This window comes from Rana temporaria, chromosome 13 (assembly GCF_905171775.1).
Source record: "Rana temporaria chromosome 13, aRanTem1.1, whole genome shotgun sequence".
Lineage (NCBI taxonomy): Eukaryota > Metazoa > Chordata > Amphibia > Anura > Ranidae > Rana > Rana temporaria.
The window spans coordinates 33,041,025-33,068,137 of record NC_053501.1 but is presented as its reverse complement, the minus strand read 5'-3'; the positions used below and the strand labels follow the sequence as shown (position 1 = coordinate 33,068,137).

Genomic DNA, 27,113 nt, shown 5'->3' with positions numbered 1-27,113 from the left:
GACTTAGTAACTAGGTTTACCAAACTGCCCAGAGCTAGCATATGGCTGCTTCCATCTGAGCCATATAACACAGGTCCCCTTTCATAATATTGATGCAATTATTATACAGCATATATAAAGCGAACAGTAATTTCATATACAAAATAACATTTGATATTATTACAAAATAGAAGTTTGCTTCTCATTTCAGATGGGATTTAATTATACGTCTTTGTTTTTCTTTTGCTTTGTGGAATAAGATTTGGAGCTGTGCACGCGAACCCTCTGCTGTACCGCGGAAGTCATTTTCATGGAGTCTCTCTTTCCAGGGGACAAGTCCTTGGCTTTCAGTTTCCATAAGAGCAACTGAGCATCCTCTCCACCAGTTAGTAAAGAGTTGTCATCCACACACCAGTTGAAAGACCGCACAGTGGCAGTATGTCCTCCCTGTAAACTTTTTAAATACGTCAGGTTATCAGAGTCACAGCTTAACAGATGGATATCACCAGTGTGAGATCCAGCCACAAGAAACATAGAATCTGTTTTGTCATGATAGAGTCCACCAATGAGATAGTCAATAGAACAGCTGGTGACCTTTTCCCTCATATCCTCAACTTTACAAAGCGTGATGGATTCATCGGTGTCCATCTGGGCAAGATCCCACCAACAGAATCCTTCATCATGTGTCAAGCAATAAATCTGGTTGTAATCTTTGCCTGCCCAACCGACAACACTAACTGAAGAACCAGAATTGCAAGTGGAACTCAAGGCATCGTCTTCATTATCCTCTGCAATATCAAACACGTTAACAAGGCCATCAGTGGAACCCGTTGCCATCAGGCCTGGATTGTTTGGATGAAAGCGCACTTGAGTGATGTCATCATTGTGGGACTCGGAATAGATGCCAAGAGGTTCTCTAGAATCGCCTTTAGAACTATATCTTGCATCCCAGAAGACCAGAAAAGATTCGTCGTCGATTTTTTCAGTACCGGCACACAAAACAAGGTCATTGCAGCTAATATCAAAGCTAATAAAAACATTTGCTGGATAGCCATTAAATATCTGCGCAGGTTCTGAACCAGAAGCTCTAACATCCCACAGTTTTACAGTGGCATCACTGCATGCAGAAAACAGCAGGTTGTTGTTTGAGTGAGAAAAGCAAATACCACTCAGCACTCCAGGGTGTGCATTATATTCTTGAAGGCAGGTCATGGTTTCCTTGTTATATAACCTAATTGATTTATCAGAACACAAGATTGCGACTGCCTGATTTTTTGGCGCCTCCACCACTGCGCTTGACATGCCAATGTCAAGTATGTAAGTCATGTTGTCTTTCATAGCCGATCGTTTTGCTACGCGGAGATCTGAAAATTGTTCTTCTAAACGCTCCATAGTGGAAATCTATTTTTATTCTTCGGCTAAAAAGATCTAGAATAAAAATAAAGCAACATTGTTAAAGAGGAAACAAACCACGTGCTTAATATTTTCTAAAAGCTGCTAATGACAATCAAGGTCTGTATTAATTCTCTAGAAGAGGAAAAATACTGCTGCTGCCCTAGGCCAAAATCTAATTAAAAATGTACCCAATGCTGCTTTCTCTACATACACCAAAGCAGACCTGTTGAGGTTTTAAGCAGCCCCAGGTCCATGAAATAGGCACCAACCTGCAGCAAGTCTGCCTACCTCTCCAACTGTGGTAGGCAGGCTCACTTGCAAGTAGAAAGGCACAGTGGCTGAGAGGAAGTGGGCCACAGCATGACAAAATAAGTGGCATTGGATATTTGCTTTAAACAAGATATTTTTATTATTCATACTTACCTAGGTGGATACAACAGACCGATGCTGCATCTGTCCCTTGGCATCTCTGCACTGAGAACCGAGCCACGAACCCCACCGATGGCTCGGTTCTCACTCCTCCCTGGGCGGAGAGCTGCTGACTGACTGTCAGCAGCTCTCCTGCTCTGTTGCTCCACGCTCACTGGAGCGCTGAGCTGTGGAGGGGCGGGGAGCTGCTGTCTCAGCAGCTCACTGAGACACCGACAGCCATCAGTCAAGGCAGCTGGTGGATCCAGACTTCTGAAGTCTCACTGCAAAGCTACTGGCATTTTTATAATTTTATTTTAACGTCCAGTGTGCATGAGGCCCAATAGGCGATGACAGGTACTGTTTAAGGAGGGATCGGGTTTGACCACAAATCACTCCTTTGCACTTCAAAGTAATCAGATCGCCAAAATCAGCGATTATGAACACTGTCATCTTTTATTTTTTTTATTGGCGCCATTGGCAGCCGAGTAAACCTGCAGTCACATCGCTTCCGGAATTTTACTACGGAGACCCGATCCGTCTATTTTTGGGTGACAGCCTAGCCGGTGGATGCACTGGATTGTGGATCGGGTCTCCCAGTGGGACGAGAGGTCCCGGAAGAACGGCGGACGGAGGAATGATGTCCCCTCCCGTTGCCTGGGAAAACGGCCGAGCCAGATCAGCTGTTATCACCAGATAACCGCTCGCTCTGAAAAACTCTATCGTTGCATAGCCTGCAGGTAGGGTGACCACGTGTGCAGTGGTTTGCATTTTGCAGGTCTGTCCCAGATCCCAGGATAATACAGTGTCCCAGAATGAAGCTGACACAGCCACCCCCCTCCCCTCTATTTGCTGCCCCCAAAAAGGCCACCACATCGCCGCCCCCAAAAAGGCCACCACATCGCCGCTTTACTCACTGACAGCACTTGTCCTGGCATGTCTGGAGAGGCACAATCCCCGCCCCCTGCTAGTGATTGGAGAAATCATAAATCCCACCTCTTGTGTCTATCACAGCAGGACAGTGTAAAGCCAGCATTGGAACAAGGTAAAACGTGTTTCGGCCAGTCAGGACAAGTGGTAAAGTGGAGATGCAGCTGCCTTTTTTTGGGGGCATGATCAGTTCTTCTGGGTAGAGCACGCATCCGCTCCCCCAGCTGTGCTGTGATTCATTACAACACAAGCTGATTTTTGAGAAGGGGGTCCCTGAATGGGCGTTTGCGAATGTGGTCACCCTACCTGCAGGGTATATCCCGATACATCCACTTCCTCAAGCCGACGTACGGGTACACCGATTTGCGTGAAGCTGTAAAAAAAAAAAAAAAAAAGGTGAGCAAATCATATGTACTTTACTTTATTTTTTTTATTGACTATAGATGGGCTTTATTCCCACAATAATTTTATTTGTAACCTGATATGCTACATCAGACTCCTACATGCCTGCGATAACATGACTGAATCACTTCAAGTGTGGATCAAACGCGCATTTAAATTCTGTATATTCTGCTGAAACACAATATATTCCCACTGAGCAAAACACTTAGAGACATAATTGGCAGACCTATTTGTCAAGCATTCAAGCTGACAGGATAAAAAGGGAAATAACAGTCAATAGGCATTATACCAGGGAAACCTACTGCTACTGTACAAATACAGTTCAACTTCAACACAGAATTGCTGTAATTTGGAGACAGGGCCTCCCTAGGTGTTCGAGATGACACTGGCGGAGACCTTTCATAATGTAATTAATGTTTGCTCTCAAATAAAGGCTCATAAAAATATATATATATATATATATATATATATATATATACTACAGCATACTACTTAACCGGTTAAGATCCGGACCATTATGCGGGTTAAGGACCTTGCCCCTTTTTGCAATTCGGCACTACGTTACTTTAACTGACAATTGTGCAGTCGTGCGACGTGGCTCCCTAACAAAATCAGTGTCCTTTTTTTCCCCACAAATAGAGCTTTCTTTTGGTGGTATTTGATCACCTCTGCGGTTTTACTTTTTTGCTCTATAAACAATAATATTTTTTACTTTTTGCCATAATAAATATCCTTAAAAAAATTATATAAAAAAAAAAAATGTCCTCAGTTTAGGCAGATACATATTCTTCTACATATTTTTGGTAAAAAAAAAAAAAAAAAAAAAAAAAAAAAAAAAGCAATAAGCGTTTTTCGATTGGTTTGCGCAAAATTTATAGCGTTTACAAAAAAGGGGATAGTTTTATGGCATTTGGCGGACACATCGTACACTTTTGACACATTTTTGTGACCAGTCATTTTCACAGCGAAAAGTGCTATAAGAATGCACTGATTACTGTGAAAATGACAATTGCAGTGAAAGGGTTAACCACTAGGGGGCGCTGTAGGGGTTAAGTGTGATCTCATGTGTTTCTTACTAAAGGGGGCGGGGCTGGACGTGTGACATCATTGATCGTCATTCCCTATATCGGGGAACAGACGATCACTGCCACTGCCACAGAGAAGAACATGGAAGGTTTGTTTACACTCACCTCTCCCTGTTCTTCAGCTCCTGTGACCCGCTCGCAGGACACCGGCGGCGATCTGGTCCACGAGTGCGGTCACGGAGCTTCGGACCGAGTCGCGAGCATGCCGCCGGCCGCTCGCTTTCCACGGCTGGGCTCTTAAAGAGGACGTATATATATAGGTCAATGTGCCCAGCCGTGCCATTCTGTCGACGTATATAGTCGTGCGGCAGTCCTTAAGTGGTTAAAAGAAAAAATTACGAATTAATTTTTATCAATCGGGGGGGGGGGGGGGGAAAAAAGTGAAACGTAGGGTTAAAAGCTGTCCTGAGCCGGATTGCTACAAAATACACTAAAAGTTGTGGACACCTGACCATAACACCTATACCAGTGATGGATAACCTTGGCACCTAGGGTGCCAAGGTTCGCCATCACTGACCTATGCTCAGACGTTGGAAGCACGAGTTTTAGTAAATCTCTGCTTTTTCAATTAAGCTTTTTCGCAATAAAACCTGGAAGCTGATTGGTTTCTATGCTGAGTTGCACCAAATTTTGCAGTTTGTAATAACCCCCTATATTACCAAAAGTATGTGGACAAATTATTGCGCCTGAAAGTGGTTTCCAAAGGGGCATTAGTAATTCTACAGCGTACAAAGACATTTTCGATATGCATGTCCAACCTTATGGTAACAGTCTGGACAGGCCCTTGTCTGTTCCAGCATGACGGTACCCCCGTGCACAAAGCCAGCTCCAACAGCTTCAAATTTCCCACAGACACGAAAGGTTAAAATCTTGGTAATCTTTTTTTTGTTGTTCATGTCCCATTGTGTTTTGTTTTGTTTTTTAAAGCGAAGTAAACCCACGTGATGGAAATGTAACCCATCCCATTGGTTGTGCTCGCAACCAAACTGTCAAACCGTCCAATGGCTGGTGTCATAACTGATCACATGTGCAGCATCATGGCCGCAAAGATGGCAGCTTCCTTGGCTTAAAAACTTAGGGGGGTGTTATTTACACTTTAATTTTTGTACCTGTAGGAACAAGTGAATGGCAATCTTCCCAAAGTGTGTGGAATTCCTTTGTAGATGGTGGTCACCCGGTCCTGCCTAGCTGAGGCATAGACCTGGAGCAGTACACTAATGAGCTTACCTCTCTCTACTTTCTCCTCCTATCAGCATGTTGGTTGCACCTAATGGGCTCCTTGTTCTGCTTCTCCATCCCAATCTCTAAGGTCTGCTGTACAAGAGGCTGACACCAAGTCAAATTCAGATACATTGTAGGCCAGGGGTGCCCAACCTTTTGAAGAGCAAGGGCCACTTAGGCAACTTGGTAACCGGTCGTGGGCCACAATGAGCGGAGTGGGTGGATGGCAGCCCACTCTACTCGGCACACCAAACTTGAAGGTAATAGAAGTCTATGGCTCAGTGCAGGTAACCCACAGGTGCACTTCTCTGCACCTGCTGATCAGTTTGAAAGCAGCCCAGTAACCACTGCAGAACAGATATGCCCATATATACACTGATTATTATTATTTTTTAAATCAAACTTGCCTTTAACCACTTCCTGCCCTGCCTATAGCAACATGATGGCCAGGCGGTGGTTGCGTTATCCTGACTGGACATCATAGGACGTCCAGCAGGATAACAGACGCAGCTCGCCCCTGTGCATCGCGGTGATCGTGGTGTGTCCGACGGATGCTCTTCCTCCTGGCGTTCCGTTCCATGAGAGGCATTTGACACTGTGTTCCGCCTATCACGGAGGTCCTCTCATCCTCGGACAGTTTCCCAGCAGACACGGTGTTCAGTGTTCCGCCAATCACGGACGTCCTCTTGTTCGAGGATGAAAGAATGTCCGTGATTGGCAGGACACTGAACACCGTGTCTGCTGGGAAACCGGGTCCCAGGATGGACGGACCTCCATGATAGGCCGGAACACAGTGTCAAATGCCTATCACGGAACAGAACGCCAGGAGGAAGACGACATTTAAAAAATGGATGCCTGTCAAGAATTCAGGTACTCGGGCACAGTGAGACTGCAATGGGCACTGTGAGGTATGGCACAATGAGGTTGCAATGGGCACAGTGAGGTATGGCACAGTGAGGTTGCAATGGGCACAGTGAGGCGTGCAAATGGGCATTGTTGACCCTCTTTTCTGCTTACAGTAGCTGCTGTATTCTCACCCTCGGCTTATACTCGAGCCAATAAGTTTTCCCATTTTTTTGTGGTAAAATTAGGTCCTCGGCTTATATTCGGGTCGGCTTATACTCGAGTATATACAGTATTTACAAAATTTTATAACGTAAAAAAAAAAAAAAAGTTTTGCTTTTTGTTTCTATTTTCGGTATTTTTTTATTTGTTTAGCAAAAAATAAAAACCGCAGAGGTGATCAAATACGACCAAAAGAAAGCTCTATTTCTGGGAACAAAATGATAAAAATTCTGTTTGTGTAGCGTGTTACATGACCGCGCAATCGTCATTTAAACAGCGACAGCGCAGACAGCTGAAAATTGGCTTGGGCAGGAAGGGAGTGTAAGTGCCTGGTATTGAAGTGGTTAATAACAGTATTCTATTCTATTTTATTCCATCCCAGAACAGGAGGTTGCGGGCCACATCAGAGGCCTCCGCCGGCCACATGTGGCCCCCGGGCCACTGGTTGGGCAACCCTGCTCTAGGCAGTCAAAAGGGGATGCATTTCAATGATGTATTAAAGCGGAGTTCCACCTAAAAATGGAACTTCCGCTTATCCCACTCCTCACCCCCTTACATGCCACATTTGGCATGTCATTTTTTTTGGGGGGGGGGGGGGGAGAGTGGGGGCTTCAGGAGAAGGGGACTTCCTGTCCCACTTCCTCCTTCTGCCGAGGGGCTGCAAAGGCGATTAAGCTTAATCGCCTTTTGGCAGCCCCTCCCTGTAGGCGATCGCCTAGGACACATGACAGGTCCTAGGCGATCGCCTGTCCAATCAAACAGCGCCGCGCATGCGCAGTGGGTGCCCGGCCGTGAAGCCGAAACCTGTCACGACCGGGTGCCCACAGTGACAATGAAGACGCTAGCAGGGGAGAGGGGCGGAGCCCCGGCCGGCGCGTCGCTGTAACGCTGGAGCAGGTAAGTGTCTGTTTTTTAAAAGCCAGCAGCTACACTTTTTGTAGCTGCCGACTTTTAATAAACAAATATTGGCTGGAACTCCCCTTTAACCACTTCCATACTGGGCACTTACGCCCCTTCCTGCCCAAGCCAATTTTCAGCTTTCAGCACTGTCGCACTTTGAATGACAATTGCGCGGTCGTGCTACACTGTACCCAAACAATTTTTTTATCATTTTGTTCCCACAAATAGAGCTTTCTTTTGGTGGTATTTGATCACCTCTGCGGTTATTATTTTTTGCGCTATAAACAAAAGAAGAGTGACAATTTAAAAAAAACACTATTTTTTACTTTTTTATTTAATAAATATCACAATTTTTTTTTTTTTTTAAAGTTTTTTTTCCTCAGTTTAGGCCGATATGTATTCTTCTACATATTTTTGGTAAAAAAAAAAAATCGCAATGATCATATATTGATTGGTTTGCGCAAAAGTTATAGCGTTTACAAAATTACACACAGAGCTCCACGTCTTGTCCCTGTAGCCGCCGATTCCGAGTGCCTGGCCGCCAGGCAGGCGCATCAGCATCTCGGGGGCGCGCGCGCCCCCCAGTGGCCGCAAGAATACAGGACGTCAATTGACGTCCTGTTGAGTTTTCAGAGTCACCGTGGAGCCGTCATTTGACGATGGCCCGGTGCTCTAGTGGTTAAGGCTCTTTTCACACTAGCCAACTCCAACGCTGCACGATTTTTGGCACAAATTTGGAGTCGGACTTCGATAAGACTTTTAACATTCTCTAGTATTGAAGTCGTTTCAAATCAAAAGTAGTGCAGGAACCTTTTCTGAAGTCAAGTGTGAAAGGAGACTAATAAATACAGAGCTGCATTACTTTGTAAGGTTACAGATTTGACCTGCATTATACAAAGCCTACAAAACAGAAAAATGGCAGAGATAAATATACACATACATACTGTATATATAGAGATCACCCATTAACACTTGCCACAGCCAATAACATTTATGGACACTGTGGTTTATGTGTTGTATGTTGATTATAGCTCTTTAATACTTGGCCAGATGATATTTGCCAAGTGTGCTTGATTAGCAGCTTTTTGCCGTGAAATTTGAGCAACACAACCTTAGGAAATGGCTGGGATGGGAGCCAGTGTCAGGTCAGAGCCGGGTGACATTGTATCTAATGATAGACTCTCACAGTATACGTTACATATAACATTTCAGCTCTTTCTTTATCTCCAGCAGCTATCTAGGTTAAAAGAATGCTGCGCTAGGCAGGTGTCTTATAAGTGCAATACACCTCTAGTGATCTGCAATAATTATTCTGTAATTTTCAATATCAGTGACCTGGACAGAATCTTAAAAAAAAAAAAAAAAGTCAGTCACTTTAATGCATAGGATGCATGAAGGTGAAAATACAAGGAGGGTTTTTAACCCCATTTTACAGGTGTGTTTACAGAGTTATTGTACAGACAAAAGCAAGACAAATTAATGCAACTTTGTAATCATTTTTTAATGCAGATTTAAAGTGGTTTGTAAACCCACTTTATATAAAAAAAAATTGTATATTATATATTATATATATATATATATATATATATATATATATATATATATATATATATATATATATATATATATATATATATATATACACATACATACACACACACACACACACACACACACACACACACACACACAAACAATTTTTTTGTAATATACACAGCGCCCTGTGTTTCCTCCCCTATGTTGGATCGGACGAACACGGATCGTATGTCCGTGTCCATCCGATCCGGCAGCCGGAAGCAAAATAGTTTTTTTTCTGTCTGCAAATGCGGATCTTTGCGGAGGTGGACAAATTACGGGTGTCAGCGGATGTTCATCCGCTGACACCCGTAATCACATAGGGACCAATGTATGTCCCTTTTTCATCCGCAAACGGACGGATGAAAATGCGGACATACGGGTCCGCTAGTGTGAAAGGGCCCTTAGGCATGAAAGGGTTAAGGGTTGCTGTCAAGGCATGGAAGGTATACAATATCAAAATTTCCAAAAGAAAATCCCTTGAAAGCATGCTTGGTGACAGGGAAGGACTAGGTACAAGTTAAAAGATACAATCTGCACCATAACTATATATATATATATATATATATATATATATATATATATATATATATATATATATATATTTTCCTTTTTAAAGTTATCTAAAAATAAATCTTCATAATGAATAAATTATAAAGCAAAAAAGGAGGCCAAGGTTGCAGGGGTGTATTTACGGTACAGGAATTCTTGCAATCCTAAATCTAGCAAAAAAAAAAAGTCAAGGTCGATCTTCAACTAGCAAAATTATTAACATGGGCACTAGCCACATCTCAAGAACAAAGTAGTAAAACAAAAAAACAAACACACACACACACACACACACACACACAAACACACAAAAACACACAAAAACACAACAACCCCCTTTAAGAAAAATATTTTTTTTCCCGCTTGAAATCACGCAAACTGAGCTGAAATGCAACCAATCTTTCTACACAAGCGTGCAACTCATACACTGATAGCCTATAGACTACAGAGCCAGAGGAAAATAGGATGCAATAGCAGCTGGTCTGTGTGACATTGAGATTTGTAAACCTGTGGCCAGTCAGATTAGGGATAATCCACGTGTTGTGCTGAGATTAAACCCAGACAGCCTATACTCCTAACTAAAGGCGTATGTAATATAATGAGGCCAGGCAAACAGAACATGTCATATGTTTCCAATACCACCAAAACAGTCTACGTGTACAAATCAGTTACTGCAAAACTTTAGACAGAACAGCAATATAAACAAATAAAATACATATACAGGAACCATTTTACCCGACAGATTATTGTATTGGCACGTAGTTGGGGGGGCACCTAGTAAAAACAGTCATTTCGTTCGGAAATTTGTTTATAGCTGGATTCACGTAGGGCGGCGTATGTTTCAGCCGGCGTAGCATATCGTATTTACGCTACGCCACCGTAAGTTAGAGAGGCAAGTGCTGTATTCACAAAGCACTTGCGTCCTAAATTACGGCGGCGTAGCGTAAATGTACCGGCCTAAGCGCGCCTAATTCAAATGAGGCACAGGGGGGCGTGTTTTATGTTAATGAATCGTGACCTGACGTGATTGACGTTAACGAACGGCGCATGCTCCGTCCGTGGACATATCCCAGTGTGCATTGCTCCAAAGTACGCCGCAAGGACTTATTGGTTTCGACGTGAACGTAAATTACGTCCAGCCCCATTCACGGACGACTTACGCCAAATTTTCAAAATTCGACGCAGGAACGACGTACATACTCAACATTGGCTAGGCCAGCTCTTTGGTGGAATAACTTTACGCCTGAAAATCGTGCGAGTTCAGCTGAACTCGCACGGCTTCACTCCCGCAGCCCAGTGTGAACCTGGGCGAAGGACTGAAAACCTGCAGGGCCCACAAGGTCAACCTGCTCAAGAAAGCACAAGTACAGGCCCATCTGAAGTTTGCTAATGAACATCTGAATGATTCAGAGGAGAACTGGGTGAAAGTGTTGTGGTCAGATGAGACCACATTTTTGCTCTTTGGCATAAACTCATCTCGCCGTGTTTTGAGGAGGAGAAATTCAGCCTATGACCCCAAGAACACCATCCCCACCATCAAACAAGGAGGTGTAAACATTATGCTTTGGGGGTGTTTTTCTGCCAAGGGGACAGAACTAGGGCTGCAACTAACGAATATTTTCATAATCGATTAGTTGTCCGATTATTGTTTCGATTAATTGGATAATAGCCTTAAAAAAAAAAAAAAAAAATGTCAGGAGGAGTCAGTTCCCAAGGAAAGAAGTGGTAGGCAGCCATAGACAATGGCACTGACCCCTTCCATAAGATGAATTGTAAACGGTTTGATATGCCTTCAAAGCAGGACATGGAGGAGGAGAATGAGAAGATCATCAGGGAAGAAACCACTGTAGTGCAAGAAAAGAAAAAAAAAGGGGGCTCCTACAAGGAAGGAGCAGGAACAAAGGCAGAACTATGGCTGCCAGATCAAAGGATAGAAGGCGGCTCAGCTCTTGCAGAGGACCTTTTAAAGGAAGTGACCCAAGGGGAGGGCTTTGTGTGGGAAAGAGCACCTGAGGAAGGTTCCAGAGGGGATTTAAACTTCACTAAATGCTGGTGGTGTAAATTCTTTAGCAGCCGCCGATGTCCAAGTCCCCTTTGCCTTATGAAATGTAAGCATGCCAGACAATTTAGGTTGGAACTCATGATTATAGTCAAGTTTATGGGGGCGGCAGGGAGGGGGGGGGGGTTTATGGCTGCTGCCACTCGCAATTTCCAGAAGCGGTGATCACCTTTGCAGTAAATCAGGCATAGTTTAAAAAATATTCCTCTTTAGACAGGCCGCACGTTTCACATCTGTGAAGGAGTGGTGTCCGTGTACTACCCCATTATGGAACAAGGGAACTACTTAACCTTAGAAGAACTTGGAGTTTCTTCAGGGCCTTCAGCAGAATTCCCACCATTTGTCCCATGTGCTCCTACATCCAAGCGCCTGTATTCCACCACTTCTAACTGACTGAGGGGGTTCAACATGTCCGATATGAAGGAATCACAATAACCCAGGTGCTAACCAAGCGTCTGTGCCTAGGTCTATGGCAGTGATCATCAACCCTGTCCTGCAGGGCCCACTAACAGGCCAGGTTTGCAAGATAACTGAAATACATCACAGCCGATATCATTTGCTCCTCAGTGATTGCAGTATTCTAGACTGCATCTCCCCAAGGTAATACATAAAACCTGGCCTGTTAGTGGGCCCCGCAGGACAAGGTTGATGACCACTGGTCTATGGGATATCAGGCAGTGGGTGAGACAGCAAATAATCGGCTTGCATCGTCTGCACAAAATGGTAGCCAGAAGTGGGCATTTAGGAGTCTTGTAAGCACCATGTCACTAGAGATGGACTTCTGGTAATGAGATGAAAAGACTGCTAATTTTAAAACGTTAGAACAACATTACCTAGAAGGCCAAATAAAGCAATACAAAAACAGCTAGGGAAAAAGAACACTGGAAGTGTAGATTACCCCATAACCTATGCCTTCCAGACAACCTGTGTACCTACACTGCAGTGCGGCTTGTAGAATAAAAGGATATAGAGTAGAATACTACAGCTCTAAATAACGATGCAGCAAAATATACTGTATTTGCTGGTGTATAAGACTACCTTTTACACTTAAACAAACTGGCCAAAAAGCAGGGGTCGTCTTATACGCCGGGTCAGCTGCTCGGATGCCTGTTGGATGTGCGGTAATACTGTATGTAGCTTTAAATGAATACAGAGCCTGCTTGGATTGGAGTAACAACCTCTGCCAATCCGAGCAGGCTACATACAGTATATACCGCTTAGCCAATCCCAGTGAGCGATGTATTCAAAGGATTACAGAGCCTGCACGGATTGGAGCAACAACCTCTGCCAATCCGAGCAGGCTACATACAGTAGCCTGCTCGGATTGGCTTTGAGAGTCAGAGTGGCGGGGGCTGATGATGTTACAGCCTCTGCCAATCCAAGCAGGCTTTGTATTCATTAATAGAATGCATTGCTTGCTGTGATTGGCTCCAGCTCCAGCAAGACGGAAGAATAATTTGGCTCCAGAAAGAAATATGAAGCGTCGGAAAGGGGGGGGGGGGGGCGTCTTATACGGTGAGTACAGGCATAAAATCTTTAAAAAAAACTGTAATACTAGGGGGTCGTCTTATAAGCCCAGTCGCCTTATACACCGGCAAATACGGTATATAGCCTGAAACAGAAAAAAAAACCTTTGCCCTAATCACTGGTCCCATCTAGGGGGGCTTTGCCCATCAGGATGGGCATACCCACAAAGGGGATTTTCAGGGTCTGGGTGCCATAGGAATGGACCATGGTCCTGGACCTGCATAGTACCCTGTTGCAAACTAACTCATTGCACCACATACCAAGGTTAACACCAAAGGCAGGATCCAGTGTCCAACGCAAATATTACAGGCTGGCCCTGCTACTGTGGGGTCTGGGTACAGTTCCTAGGATGTACAGTACATCTAGGGTAACTAATCCAGAAAACAGCTAGTGAGCCATGAGGCAATAAGCAGTTGGATCGTAAAGGAGTTGTAAAGGAAACTTTTTTTTTGCTGAAATGACTGTTTACAGGGTATAGAGACATAATAGTTAACTGATTCCTTTGAAAAATGATTAAAAATAGATAAAAATCAATCATATAATGTACCTGTAGTTTCTAGTTTCGTTTTTGCATGTTGTTTCCTGCTTCTGTGATGTACAGAGCCAATACAGGGCAGTGATGGTTTGGAAAACAAAACTGATTGGTGCTGTGGGGTTTTAGACACACAGTAATCACACCTCCTTGATTAGTGACCAGAGAGAGAAAGCTCCCAGTACTGTGGTCATCAGGAAACAGACAACCAGGAAGTGTGGAGATCAGAGAAGAATTACAGCAACTTGAGAGCAAAAACAAACAATGAGGACATGAAAACAGCACTGCATTAAGGTAAAGGAAGCTATTAAGATTTTAAAAAAATAATAATTTCCTTTACAAACCCTTTAAGGCTTGGTTCATACTAGTGTGAATTGTAAGTGGGTTTCCTTGTATCCAATTCACATAAAGGCTCTTTATGGAGCCGATTCACATATCTCCTGTGCGTCTTTGGTTTCCATTTCACAGGTGCTTCCAAGGTGGTCACTATGGAGAACCCCCATGCTTCCAGGATGTTTACTATACAGCAGTTCTAAAACTTGGAGTAAGGCCTGGTTCACACTGGTACGATTTGAGATGCGATTTGAGATGTCAAATCGCATCTAAAATCGGCGGCATTTGCCGGCAATGGCACCGTCCTAATCTGCGGTGCTTCGCCGATTTCAAAAAGTAGTTCCTGTATTACTTTTTGCGATTTCGGGCCGCGATTTACATTGACAGCTGTGCAGAAACCTGCACAGATGTCTCTGAAATCACGTCCGAAACCGGGACTGCCAGCGGGAGTGAAATCGTGCGAATTCAGCTGAACTCGCACGGCTTCACTCCCGCAGCCCAGTGTGAACCTAGGCTAAAGCTGTATTGTAAATCACACCAATAATGTTTGATCGGTACTAATTCCATGATTCCTTCTAAAAATCTGAGGGCACAATAAAATCCAGAGAGAGAAAAAAAAAAACGAATATATTTGCTGGAATGCCGACAAAACACAGCCACATTTTTTACTTCAAAACAGCAGGCGCCAAGCTCTTCCTCTACAGGGCAGGAAATGGTTTGTAAGCTTCGGAGAGACAGACCTGTAAGATCTATTTGGTTTGCATCGGGGAGACAGGAAATAGGAGATCTTCCTAATAAAAGCACAAAAGAATTCTAGAATGAAGGTGAATCACTCAGACTGTTGTCATTTCCGTAAGAATTCTTCTAAAGGAGCAATATCTTCTATACACCGGGAAAGAAGCCTAATAAAAACCTAATTTATCAGAAACCATTGAGAAAAATCTTAAAAAGTGGAGCGCCAGGCTGCTTCAGAAAATATTAACAGTCAGCGGCTACAAATACTGTAGCCGCTGACGTTCAATATTAGGGCACTTACCTGTCCAGGAAACAAGACAAATCCTGCGCCAGTGTAACAAATACCTATTAAACTGGACCAATGCCTGAGCAAGACGAGGCAAGCACTAAAATAATAACCCAAAATGCACCCTCACTAAAAGCATGCAGTTCTTTGCCCAGCAGCCCATTCGGCACCAGACCATTGTGGAAATGCATGTATTGGAGCTGCACGATAAATCGTCAGTCATTATCGTGATTTTCTTCCCTGTTGCGATCTTGACAAAGGGTTTCCTGATCTTCCCGATCTTTGGTATGCAGAGAATTTTCTCTCTGCCCTCAAAAGTCAAAGGGCCAGATTCTCAAAGGGCTTACGACGGCGCAACGCAATGTATGCCGTCGTAAGTCCTAATCTGGGCCATCGTATCTATGCGACTGATTCTTAGAATCAGTTACGCATAGATATCCATTAGATCCGACAGGCGTAAAACGGCTCTTACGCTGTCGGATCTTAAATGCATTTTTTTTTTTCGCCGCTGGGTGTCGCCTCCGTCGTTTTCCCCGTCGAGTATGCAAATTAGCAAAATACGCGAATTCCCAAACGTATGCGTGGTCGACGCAGTGAAGTTACGACGTTTACGTTAGATTTGCGACGCGTAAAGTTGCCCCTGCTACATGAGGGGCAACCAATGTTAAGTATGGCCGTCGTTCCCACGTCGAAATTTAAAAATTTACGTTGTTTGCGTAAGTCGTCCGTGAATGGGGCTGGACGCAGTTTACGTTAGATTTGCGACGTCATTTGGAGCAATGCACCCTGGGATATTTTCAGGACGGCGCATGCGCAGTACGTTCGGCGCGGGAACGCGCCTAATTTAAATGCTCCACGCCCCCTACCCGGCTCATTTGAATTAGGCTTGCGCCGGGAGATTTACGCTACGCCGCCACAACTTTACAGGCAAGTTCTTTGTGAATAAAGCACTTGCCTGTAAAACTTGCGGCGGCGTAACGTAAATCGGATACGTTACGCCCGCACAATTTTGCGGCGTTCTACCAGAATCTGGCCCAAAGTCTTTTTGCTGTCACAATGTAGAGTATAAAATTTTCTATCATCTGTGCCCAGTCTTGCCACACAGAGTTAATCCAGCTTATTGTTCAGGGAAAATGAACAGACTTTCAGATAAAAACCTGTCTAAATAAAAAGTCCTTTCCTCTCTCCTTGCTTTGAGTGACAGGTTATTTACATATCTAGCTTGGACATGTTTATCATATGGTATGTTTATCATAATATGAGGTGATCCACAGTATAAAAATTGAGAAATCCACCCTCCCCCACATAACACATCCTGGTAATATACAATGAACTATGGATCACCTCATATTATGATAAACATAAGATAAGCATGTCCAAGCTAGATATGTAAATAACCTGTCACTCAAAGCAAGGAGAGAGGAAAGGACTTTTGGGTTTACATCCACTTTAAGTCTGAACATTGTATCAATTTGTCTTTTACATCAAAGGAATAGACTTCTGTATGTAAATTAGGAACATTTAACCACTTAAACACTAAACCTTTTTTCTGACAGTTGTTTTCAAGTTAAAATCATTTTTGTTTGCTAGAAAATTACTTAGAACCCCCAAACATGATATATATTTTTAGTAGAGACCCTAGAGAATAAAGTGGTGGTTGTTGCAATATTTTATGTCACACTGTATTCGTGCAGCGATCTTTCAAATGGATTTTTTTTTGGGGGGGGGGGGGAAATCACTTTAATGAATTTAGAAATATATACTAAACCAGTAAAGTTAGCCCAATTTTTTTTTTCTGTAGAATGTGAAAGATTTTACACCGTGAGAATCGTGAGAGAATCATGAACTTTATTCTAAGAAAAAAAAAAAAAAAAAATCGCGATTCTCATTTTGGCCAGAATCGTGCAGCTCTAGCATGTATGCTTTTACTGCACTGCACTGCTATTCATTTTGAATGGAATCTCAACACACCTTCACAAAGGGCTTGAGTTCTCTACAAAAAAAAAATAAAAAAAAATACAGCTTGCACTATGTATTTGTGCTTTGAAGGGCTGCCCAATGCAGCGTGCTGCAACAGATGGGGGAAGAGAATAAATAAATCACATCCGTTGTATCACATGACATTGTACTGCAGGGGTCTCAAACTGGTGGCCCTCCAGCTGTTGCAAAACTACAAGTCCCATGAAGCATTGCAAGGCTGACAGTTACAAGCATGACTCACACAGGCAAAGGCATGATGGGACTTGTAGCTTCGCAACAGCTGGAGGGACACTAGCTTGAGACTCCTGCCTAAAAGCAAAACTTTTGTTTCAAATTTGATTTTAAAGCGGTTCTCCACCATAAAGTGAAGTCACGCTGATCGGCACCCTCCCCCCTCCGGTGTAACATTTGACACCTTTCAGGGGGGAGGGGGGTGCAGATACCCGTCTAAAGACAGGTATTTGCACCCACTTCCGGCCCGGCTTTCACGGGCAAAAGACGGGCATTGCGTCACATCCCGTCGCCCCCCCCCCCCGTTGTGTGCTGGGAACACTCGGCTCCCAGCACAAAGCAGGAGCCAATTGGCGGGTGCAGCGCGACTCGCGCATGCGCCATAGGGAACCGGGCAGTGAAGCCGGAGCGCTTCACTTCCTGGTTCCCTCAGCGTGGATGGAGGGGGGAGCAGCAGGGTGACGAGCGATCGCTTGTCCTCTGCTGCGGACGGCGCTGGACTCCAGGACAGGTAAGTGTCCTAATATTAAAAGTCAGCAGCTGCAGTATTTGTAGCTGCTGGCTTTTAATATTTTTTTTGGGCGGAACATCCGATTTAACCTCGAAGACCAGCGCTTGGATGGAGTGGACCTTCTACAGAAAGCAGCATGAGAGAGGAGGTGTGTACCGCAACAAAAGCATTTTTAGGTTTAGTACTGCTGGGTCACTTTTTGAATTTGCGGCTAAAAGCCGCCTTCAATGGCATGACCCCAGCTTGAAACGGCACAGCGTGCCCTTTCAAGACGGCACATGCACCGTTGAAGGTGTCACTCGTATGTAGGTCTCTGAGATATTGCAAGCACCTACAGGTAAGCCTTAATCTAGGCTTACCTGTAGCTGCAACTTGTACCCGAGGGTTTCCAACCACTTGGAATAATGAATCACCTCTAATGCTGGGTGTCCCACGTCTGGGGTGGTTTCTGCATAATGCAAGACTATTGGTTTAGTTTTTACATTTTAGAATAGGTTACCTCGAGATTGTTTATCATTTTAAAGGGTGCCTTGGCTGAAAAAAGTTTGAGAAACACAGGATTTACCCTCTCCATTAGCCATGTTTACCTTTATCACCGATAGTGAAAGTAAAAGAATCCCAAACTTTGGGTTGTCACCAAAACAGGGATAATGGGGATATCTGCCAACTGAGACACCAATTCTAGTTACAACCAAGTATTCCCTAACTTTAACCCTCCTGGCGGTATTCCCGAGCGTGACTCTGGGTGTTTTTTTTGTGCCAAAATCGGTAACCCCGAGTCACGCTCGGGGTAGCTACGCTGGCTTACCTTGTTCCTGGATCCAGCGATGCCACCGCGCTGTGTGAGCGAGCGGGACCTCGCTCGATTCACACAGTGTCCTCCTGTGCCGCCAATCTCCGTTCCCTGCGACGTCACGACGCACAGGGGCGGAGATCGGCGCCAAATTCAAAAAGGTAAACAAACACTATACATACAGTATACTGTAATCTATAAGATTACAGTATACTGTATGTAAAAAATACACACCCCCCTTGTCCCTAGTGGTCTGCCCAGTGTCCTACATGTACTTTTATATAATAAAAACCTTTCTTTCTGCCTGGAAACTGTAGATTGTCCATAGCAACCAAAAGTGTCCCTTTATGTCAAAAATGGTTTTAGAGCAGCTACAAAACAGCGATAATAAATTATAATCACTTGCAGAATTGAGCGATATCGATTTGTGGGGAAATTCGTCATAAAAAAATAAAAAAAGTAATGACAGCGACAATTCTGCAACTGAGCAAATTTCAGTGATTTTGAGTTGATTACATTATTGAATAATTTTTATTAGAATTATATAATTATTTGTTATAATTATTTATTATATCATAATTTATAATTTTGTTTTTAAAAAAAAATGTCATACCCGGGATGCCCATTAGACTCTGGTTTGGTCAGATTTAAGTGGGTTATTCCTAAGAATTACAGGCCTACAGTATAAAACGCCAAATTTCCTTGCAAATAATGGTACCGCTTTCAGCATCTTTTTTCTGAAAGAATCATACCGCCAGGGAGGTTAAAGGTATTTTCTCACTTCCTGTTTTGGCTATGGGACAACGGAACAGAAAAAAAAGTGGGGGTGGGAATTAAAAAATAATGCCTGTCTCCAGGCTGAGATATGTAAATAACCTGTCACTCACAGCAAGAGGGAGAAACGGACAAAGGTTTTCTCCTGTTTGTCTATATCACTGAAAAAAGAAAAGAGGATTGCTCAGAGCTGTATTAACTCTGTGTGGCAAAACTGGGCACAGGTGATAGGAATTTTTTTTACTCTACATTGTGACAGCAAAAAAAATATATATATAATATATAACACACACACACACACACAATATATATTTATTCGGGTTTACATCTACTTTAAAAAGATAGAAAAAAATAAATAAAAAATCTAATGTGCAGTTGAGCCACTTGTTTGGAATGCACTGTAGAACGGTCTACATTACTCCATGGCAGCCAGACTAAAAGGCGTAGTGGAAAATAAAAGTCCAATCTGCAATAAAGTGATGGATACAGGTCTTATTTCAGACCCTCTGGCACACAAGGCCCACAACGAGGAAAGCTGGATGGTAAACCATGGACTGCATGCCATGGTTCTGGAGTGCTGTCTGTATAGTGTATTGAAAGATATATCCTTGTCCTGGCGTCATACCCTGGGCAATTAAAATAAACTTCACTTCTTGAGTGTTATTAGTATTGATTTATAGAGTGCCAACATCTCCTGCAGTGCGATACACAGAGAGCAGGACACACAGAGGACATAGCCAGATCATTCTAGCTTATCCAAGAAAAATAGAGAATATGTCCAATAGGAAAAATACACATACCTAAAACCCAAATAGGACAAACAAAAGTGATAAATATGATAACCATAATTTATGCAGCACCACCGGATCCTAGCTGCCTAGAAGTATTTATTCACTTTTAGGTAGATTCAGGTACATTGAATTAAAGTTACGGCGGCGTAGCTTAGCGTGTTTAGGCTACGCCGCCGTAAATTAGCTAGGCTAGTAATGATTCTCAATATACTTGCCTGCTAATATACGGCGGCATAGCCTAAATCGGGCGGACGTAAGGGCGCCAAATTCAAATGTGTTGGAGGGGGGCGTGTTTGATGGTAATAAGGCTTGACCTCACGTTTTTTACGTTTTTTTTAACTGAGAATGGCAGAATGCGCCGGGCGCCTACATTTCCCAGTGTGCACGGGCCTATTGATTTTGACGTGGACGTAAACCCCGATTCGCGGACGACTTACGCAAACAACGTAAAAAATTTGAATCTTGCGGCGGGAACGGTGGCCATACTTTAACATTGTTATTCCACCTAATAGGTGGAATAACTTTAGGCCTGCTAATGCCTTACGGAAACGGCGTAAATCGACTGCGGCGGCCGGGTGTACGTTCGTGAATCGGCGTATCCCCTCATTTACATATTCTACGCCGACCGCAATGGAAGCGCCACCTAGTAGCCATCCAAAATATTGCAATCTAAGATAGGACGGCGCAAGCCGTCGTATCTTAGATATGTTTAAGCGCATCTCTGTTTGAGCATACGCTTAAACATAGGTCGGCGTAGATTCTGAGTTAGGTCGCCTTATCTACTGATAAGCCGGCCTAACTCTACCTGAATCTACCTATATATGACCAAAAATATGCAGACATTTTAAATAACGGAGTTCAAGTGTTTTTAGAAAAGGGTAAATGCTGCATCATACAAAGATATCCAAGCATGACTGTGCCCGTGTGGTTCACAATGATTAGATGAGTTTGGTGTGGATAAGGCTGGTGGCCTGAACAAAGCCGTGACCTCAACCCTACCAACACCTTTGGGATGAACTTTAATGCCAATTGCGAGTCAGTTCTTTTGATCCAACATCAATAACTGACCTTGGAAATGTTCCCTTGGCTGAATGGGCTCAAATTCTGAAGGAGACGCTCCATAATCTTGCAGAAAGCCTTCCCAGAACAATGGAGGTAACTTCATATTAATGCCTATGGTTTCAGAATGAGTACAGCAAGCAAGCTCACATAGGTGTGACAGTTGTCTACAAACCTTTGGCTGTATAGTGTTAAAGGGGTTCTAAATTCTTAAAGCGGAGGTCCCGCGGAAAAAAAAATTAAAAGCCAGCAGCTACAAATACTGCAGCTGCTGACTTTTAAGAAATGGACACTTACCTGTCCAGCGCGCTCGCGATGTCGGCAGCAGAAGACGAGAAATCGCTCGTCTCTCTGCTGCCCCCGCCGCCATCCTCGCGGAAGTGGGTGGAAATACCTGTATTATACAGGCATCTGCACCCCCCTCCCCCTGAAAGGTGCCAAATGTGACACCGGAGGGGGGAGGGTCCTGAAAAGTGGAGGTCCATTTTTGGGTGGAACTCCACATTAACCTTAAAAGGGTTGTAAAGGTTCTTTTTTTTTTCACAAACATGTTATACTTACCTCCTCTGTGCAAGGGTTTTACACAGAGTGGGCCCGATCCTCCTCTTCTGGGGTCCCCCATCGGCACTTCTCATCCCAAGTGCCCCCACGAGTGAGCCGCATTCCATTGAGGCACTTGTGCAGGTGCGCTCCCGAGTCTTGCTGCTACGTACATTGACACAGACAGCAGGACTTGGCTCCGCCCCAGCTATTGTGTCATCTGGATTTGATTGACAGCAGCAGGAGTGAATGGCTCCTGCTGCTATCAATTTATGCAATGAGGACCTGAGACAGCGGCTGGAGCTGCTGTGCTTGTCCCCGGAACGCTTGGGTTCAGGTAAAGAAAAGGGGGGCTGCAGCACTACAGAAGGTTTTTTACCTGAATGCATTCAGGTAAAAAAACCTTGAGGGTTTACAACCGCTTCAATGTAATACCCATTCCTTTCACAGGAGACACTTCTTCTATTCAGACTCCTGTGAGCAGGGAGTGGAGGCATGCCAGCCCTGTGTGTCTACAGATGCATACAGCCTGGCTCCCTCCTTAGCACACAGCTTAGTAAGGAGGAACCTAGAGCAGAGAAAAGGGGGACTGCCAGAAGAGCGGAAGACTGTCCTTTATGTGCAATATCATTGCACAGAGCAGGTAAGGATGACCTCTTTTTTATTTAGTTTTTAATAAGACTTAAGAAACACTAAGACCTCATGCACACTGGACGTTCTAAAAACGCTAGTAGCTTTACAGTGAGTTTTTCAATGTTTTGTTCCACAACAGCTGGAGGGCCCCTGGTTTAGATGGATTCAGAAAATATCAGATGGAATCCCTGTGTGTAACAACTTCCCTTTATTGAAGAAACACACCTCGTGTCTTAACACCCAATGACTGCTTATCAAAGGATGTGTGACTTTTTAGCATAGAAAAGTCAAAGAGAGCTTGTGGTGGGGGAAAAAATTTGTCCACAAATCTCTCCAGACCAGTCCTCAGCAGCTTGTGGACCCAGAAACAAACAAAAACAGAGCCCCAGGCTTGCACAATATAAAATCCTTGACATACTTTATTGTATAGGATGCTAAAACATGAGTGCCTTATTGTATAGGATGCTAAAACATGAGTGCCTATCGGTTCAGTAGAACTATGTACCCCACAATGCAATGCGGAAACATGCACGGACGTAGTGGCGCCATGGCCTTCGATTCCGCCCTACTCATGTTTCATCATAAATGACGTCATCATGAGCCCAAAGATGATAGGGTTATTACTGGTCCATTCCAGGAATAAAATTGTCACACCTTGTTTATGTGCATTATTATTTTTTGTCCAGATAGGGTGAATGGGCCCTTTCAGATAAAAGAAAAAGCAAAACAAGGATTGATTAATTTTAAAGTGGTTGTATACCCTTTTTTTAAACTTTTACCTACAGGTAAGCCTATAATAAGGCTTACCTGTAGGTATAGAGAATATCTCCTAAACCTATATGGTTTAGGAGATATTCCCCTCACAATGCGCCGCTGATTGCAGCGGCGCATGCGCAGGGGGGGATCCTCGGCTTAAGGACCGGCAGCCGCCGGACCTTGCCGAATTGAAGTCTCCCGCGCGCATGCGTGGGAGTGACGACTTTGCCGCTCCAGCCAATCACAGCGATGGAGCGGCGATACCCGGAAGAGTCAAGATGATATCTCGCTCGGCGTGGACCAGGTAAGTTCTCTTCTCCTCGTTCTGAGGTAAGTATTTCATAATGAGCTAGTATGCGATGCATACTAGCTCATTATGTCTTTTGCCTTGCAGGTGTAAAAAAAAAAAAAAAAATCTGCAAATGCGGGTATACAACCGCTTTAAGGCTAAAGCCACACAAGTTATTACCATCATTTTTTTTTTTCTGAACATGATGCAGTAGGCAGCGAGAACATATTTTTTACTTGTGAGGATGTAGGCCACTGGCAATCATGCTCAATGTATACTGTATGGAAAGGTCCACTTTAAGAGAGGTATAAGCCAGGTCAGCACAAAATGCACATATGTTTCTGCTTGCAAAAAAAACACTATAATGCTAAATAAAACATATAGCACAACCCAGAGGGCTGTAGAGTACACAAGAAAAATAAGCCTCGGCAGCTCAGATTTTTATCAGCCTTCTGCACTCACATTGCAATATTATATTGAGTTCCACACAAATCAGATTAAAAATAAATCTTGAATATGTATGGGCAATCCAGATCATCCAGCTGCACAGAATTTCCTGCTCATGGCTCCACCTGCTGGAAGGACCAAGTATCACACCAATGCCACATTCCTTCTATTCTATCTTATTATACAGTAAATGCTGACTGGTGCTTCCGTAACATAACATAATTGATATTTGCATGTATCCAGATATAAGCGGAATGCTGTAGACTTGTGATAGTCTACTGGCAGAACTGTCTTTTTTTTTCCCCTTAGACCTATCACAATGAAAACTTTTTGTGCAAAATTGATCCCCCCCCCCCCCCCCCAAAAAAAAATTAACACTGGCCAATGACATCAAGTCCTGTCCTTAAAGCGGTGGTTCCGCGGGATATCTTTTTTTTTTTTTTCTCATCTAATCCGCAGCTCTTACCTTTACTCCCGCACTAACCGGTTGTCCCACACGTTCAGCCATCCGATGCGCTGCAATTCGTGAAATGATATCTTTGATTTTGATCCGATGGACGTTTCCATCTTACCTGTGGGCATAGTGAAGCCGACAGGGTCTTCTTCCGGGATCGGGCGAGTGCTGGCCTCCCAGCATTCACCGCTCGATCCCGCGCATGTGCAGTGTTGACGGCGAGCGTCGCCGTCAACACTACATGATTGCCATAACAACGGCCGGCGTAAGAAGTTCACGCCCCGTTGTTCAGACTATTACACGCCTGAAGACTCGCGCGATTGCAGCAGAGCGCGTCGACAGAGGAGGTGCCAAATTGGAGTGACAGGACGGGGGAGAATGGACTAACACGCCCATTCCCCGCAGGAGATATTGATTGACAGGTGGGAAGATCGAGCAAACAGGTAAGGAGCGCTCAAAAAAAAAAAAGAAAAAAAATCGTCTGGACATTGTTTTTTAAGAGCAGTTTAATTGATTAGATGTTGTCAAACAGGGTGAACCACCACTTTAAGCAATTCTGGTGTGACTATAGGCTGGATTCAAGCACAACTACCAAGCAGCAAAGTACTTATGGTATGGATTGATCCGGATGCGATTGTTTCATCACTTATCCATTCCATCGTCTACAAAACCTGCACCTCTACAATTCTCCTGACCGTGCCACTAGAATCTCCAAATCTACCGACTTCCAGGATATGGACAGTGCGACAGACTCACCCGGGACAGAGGCTTTTGGAGGGGACTGAATGCCAGCCTCTTGCCTTGTGATCATGAACCCTGGCTTTTGGGGGGGGGGGGGGGTGCTCTTCGTGAGCTGTAAGCCTGGGGATCCTTGAGGTGGTGTTAGATTCAGGTCCATGTCCCCCCAAGACACAGACTCTGGGAACCCTGTACATGTCATTTTAGAAAGAGTGACCGATTCATACTGTTGGGACACATACTGTTAGATGCTAATGTCATCAACTCCAGCCACCTGTCTGTCTGCCATAATGTAAAGGAGACTAGGACAGTGATGGCGAACCTTAGCACCCCAGATGTTTTGGGAACTACATTTCCCATGATGCTCACCTACACTGCAGAGTACATGAGCATTATGGGAAATGTAGTTCCAAAACATCTCATTGACTCTGTGCAGGCCAGTCAAGTTCCTCCACCCCAAACTCACACATCCATGTCTTTACAGCCCTTACCTTGTGCACTGGTGGGGTTTGTCAGAACTTAAAGCGGATGTCCGCTGAAAAAGAAAATATTAAAAGTCAGCAGCTACAAATACTGCAGCTGCTGACTTTTAATAATCGTCACACTTACCTGTCCTGGAGTCCAGTGCCGTCCACAACAGAGGATCGCTCGTCACTCTGCTGCCCTCAACGCCATCCTTGGTGAGGGAACCAGGAAGTGAAGCACTCCGGCTTCACTGCCCGGTTCCCTACGGCGCATGCGCTGCGCCTGCTGATTGGCTCCCGCTGTGCTCTGGGAGCCGAGTGTTCCCAGAACACAACGGGGGGGGTGGGGGGGGGGTGAGTGGCCGGAAGTGGGTGCAAATACCTGTCTTTAGACAGGCATCTGCACCCCCCTGAAAGGTGTCAAATGTGACACCGGAGGGGGGGGGGGGAGGATTCCGATCAGCGGGAGTTCCACTTTAGGGTGGAGCTCCGCTTTAAATTCGGACCAAACATGGAAGCAAGCCGTCACTCCGGCCAAATCAGCTGCAGCCAGAGCATTCTTCACCCCACAGCTGCATGTAACACAGGGGTGGTGATGATCAGGAAATCACTGGCTTGCTATTCTCCAATTTAGGCCAATGACATCACAAGCATCCCTGTCCCTTTGGTATGCTTGCCTGTGGAATGCCTTGGGCACTGCTCATTGGGCGCGAGTGACAGCTCCCTTCTGGGTTTGATCTAAACCTGCGCTCATCGGTAGAAGAGCCGCTCCCTCGGGTGGATCTATGACACCTGGACCACACAGGATCCCTTTAGGGCTCATTCTACCAGGGCAGCGAGTGTGCTATGTAATAGGCGCTGTCTAAGGTCATAAAATGATGCTTTTTTAAAATGTATTAAACTATGGTAAAAATGGATCAGGGATCGTAACACCACTACGGCCCTCCAGCTGTTGCAGAACTAAACGTCCCATGGGGCATTGTAAAAATTTACAGACATGACTAGGGCATGATGGGAATTGTAGTTCCTGGACAACTGGAGGGCCATAGTTTGAAGACCCCTTACCCTAAATCTTCTGGTTTGAGCAAAGTTGGGAATTGCATGGAAGACTGAGGACATCTTGTGGCAAAACAAGGAAGTTCAGGGGACGGCTTTGGACTGCAGGTTAGTATTGCTGCCTCTTTTTACAGCTGGGGGGGGGGGGGGGGGGGGGGGGGACAGCTTTAAAAATAAGTTGCCCTTGAACTGCATGGCCAATCAGGCATCAATCTTAAATCTGAATATAGATTATAACTTTCCTTATAACAATGTGTGGAAATGTGTAGCAGTAATAATAGATCACTATAATAGTGCCTGGATATTCCCATTATTGATAACCCCAATCACTACTTACATACATTAGTGAGCTGACATGCCCCCCCACATGTACTGTCCCTGTATGTTACACATATATGATATACATGTGATCACCTATTCCCACACAAATCCGCTGTGGCTGTGATTGATCTCACCTTATCACAGAGTCTGGAAGACCCTCAACCGATACAAAAAGTCACCGATCACCAAATCCCGATCAGTACACCGCACAACCCATGTGCATATTACCGGCAGACATGTTCACAGACTGCGCATGCGCACTACTGCATACACTCTCCGCCCATGTCTGCCTCCA

The 27,113-nt window shown here is 44.4% G+C and overlaps 1 protein-coding gene across 2 annotated transcripts; it reads right to left on the bottom strand.

Annotated features, from left to right (window-relative positions):
* On the bottom strand, positions 1-27,113 carry WDR89 (WD repeat domain 89). 2 transcript variants are annotated; one of them, XM_040333393.1, is made up of 3 exons: positions 26,953-27,113; positions 3,019-3,085; positions 1-1,407 (listed from the first exon to the last, which is right to left on the bottom strand). In XM_040333393.1, the coding sequence occupies exon 3, from the start codon at positions 1,369-1,371 to the stop codon at positions 202-204; it is 1,170 nt and encodes a 389-aa protein (XP_040189327.1). In that variant the 5' UTR covers positions 1,372-1,407; positions 3,019-3,085; positions 26,953-27,113; the 3' UTR covers positions 1-201. The 2 variants fall into 2 exon arrangements, with proteins under 2 accessions (XP_040189327.1, XP_040189326.1); XM_040333392.1 differs by lacking the exon at positions 3,019-3,085 and having other exon boundaries at positions 26,953-27,112.

Coding starts and splice junctions, on each gene's coding strand:
- WDR89 (XM_040333393.1), bottom strand. CDS start 1,371: ATGGAGCGTTTAGAAGAACAATTTTCAGATCTCCGCGTAGCAAAACGA.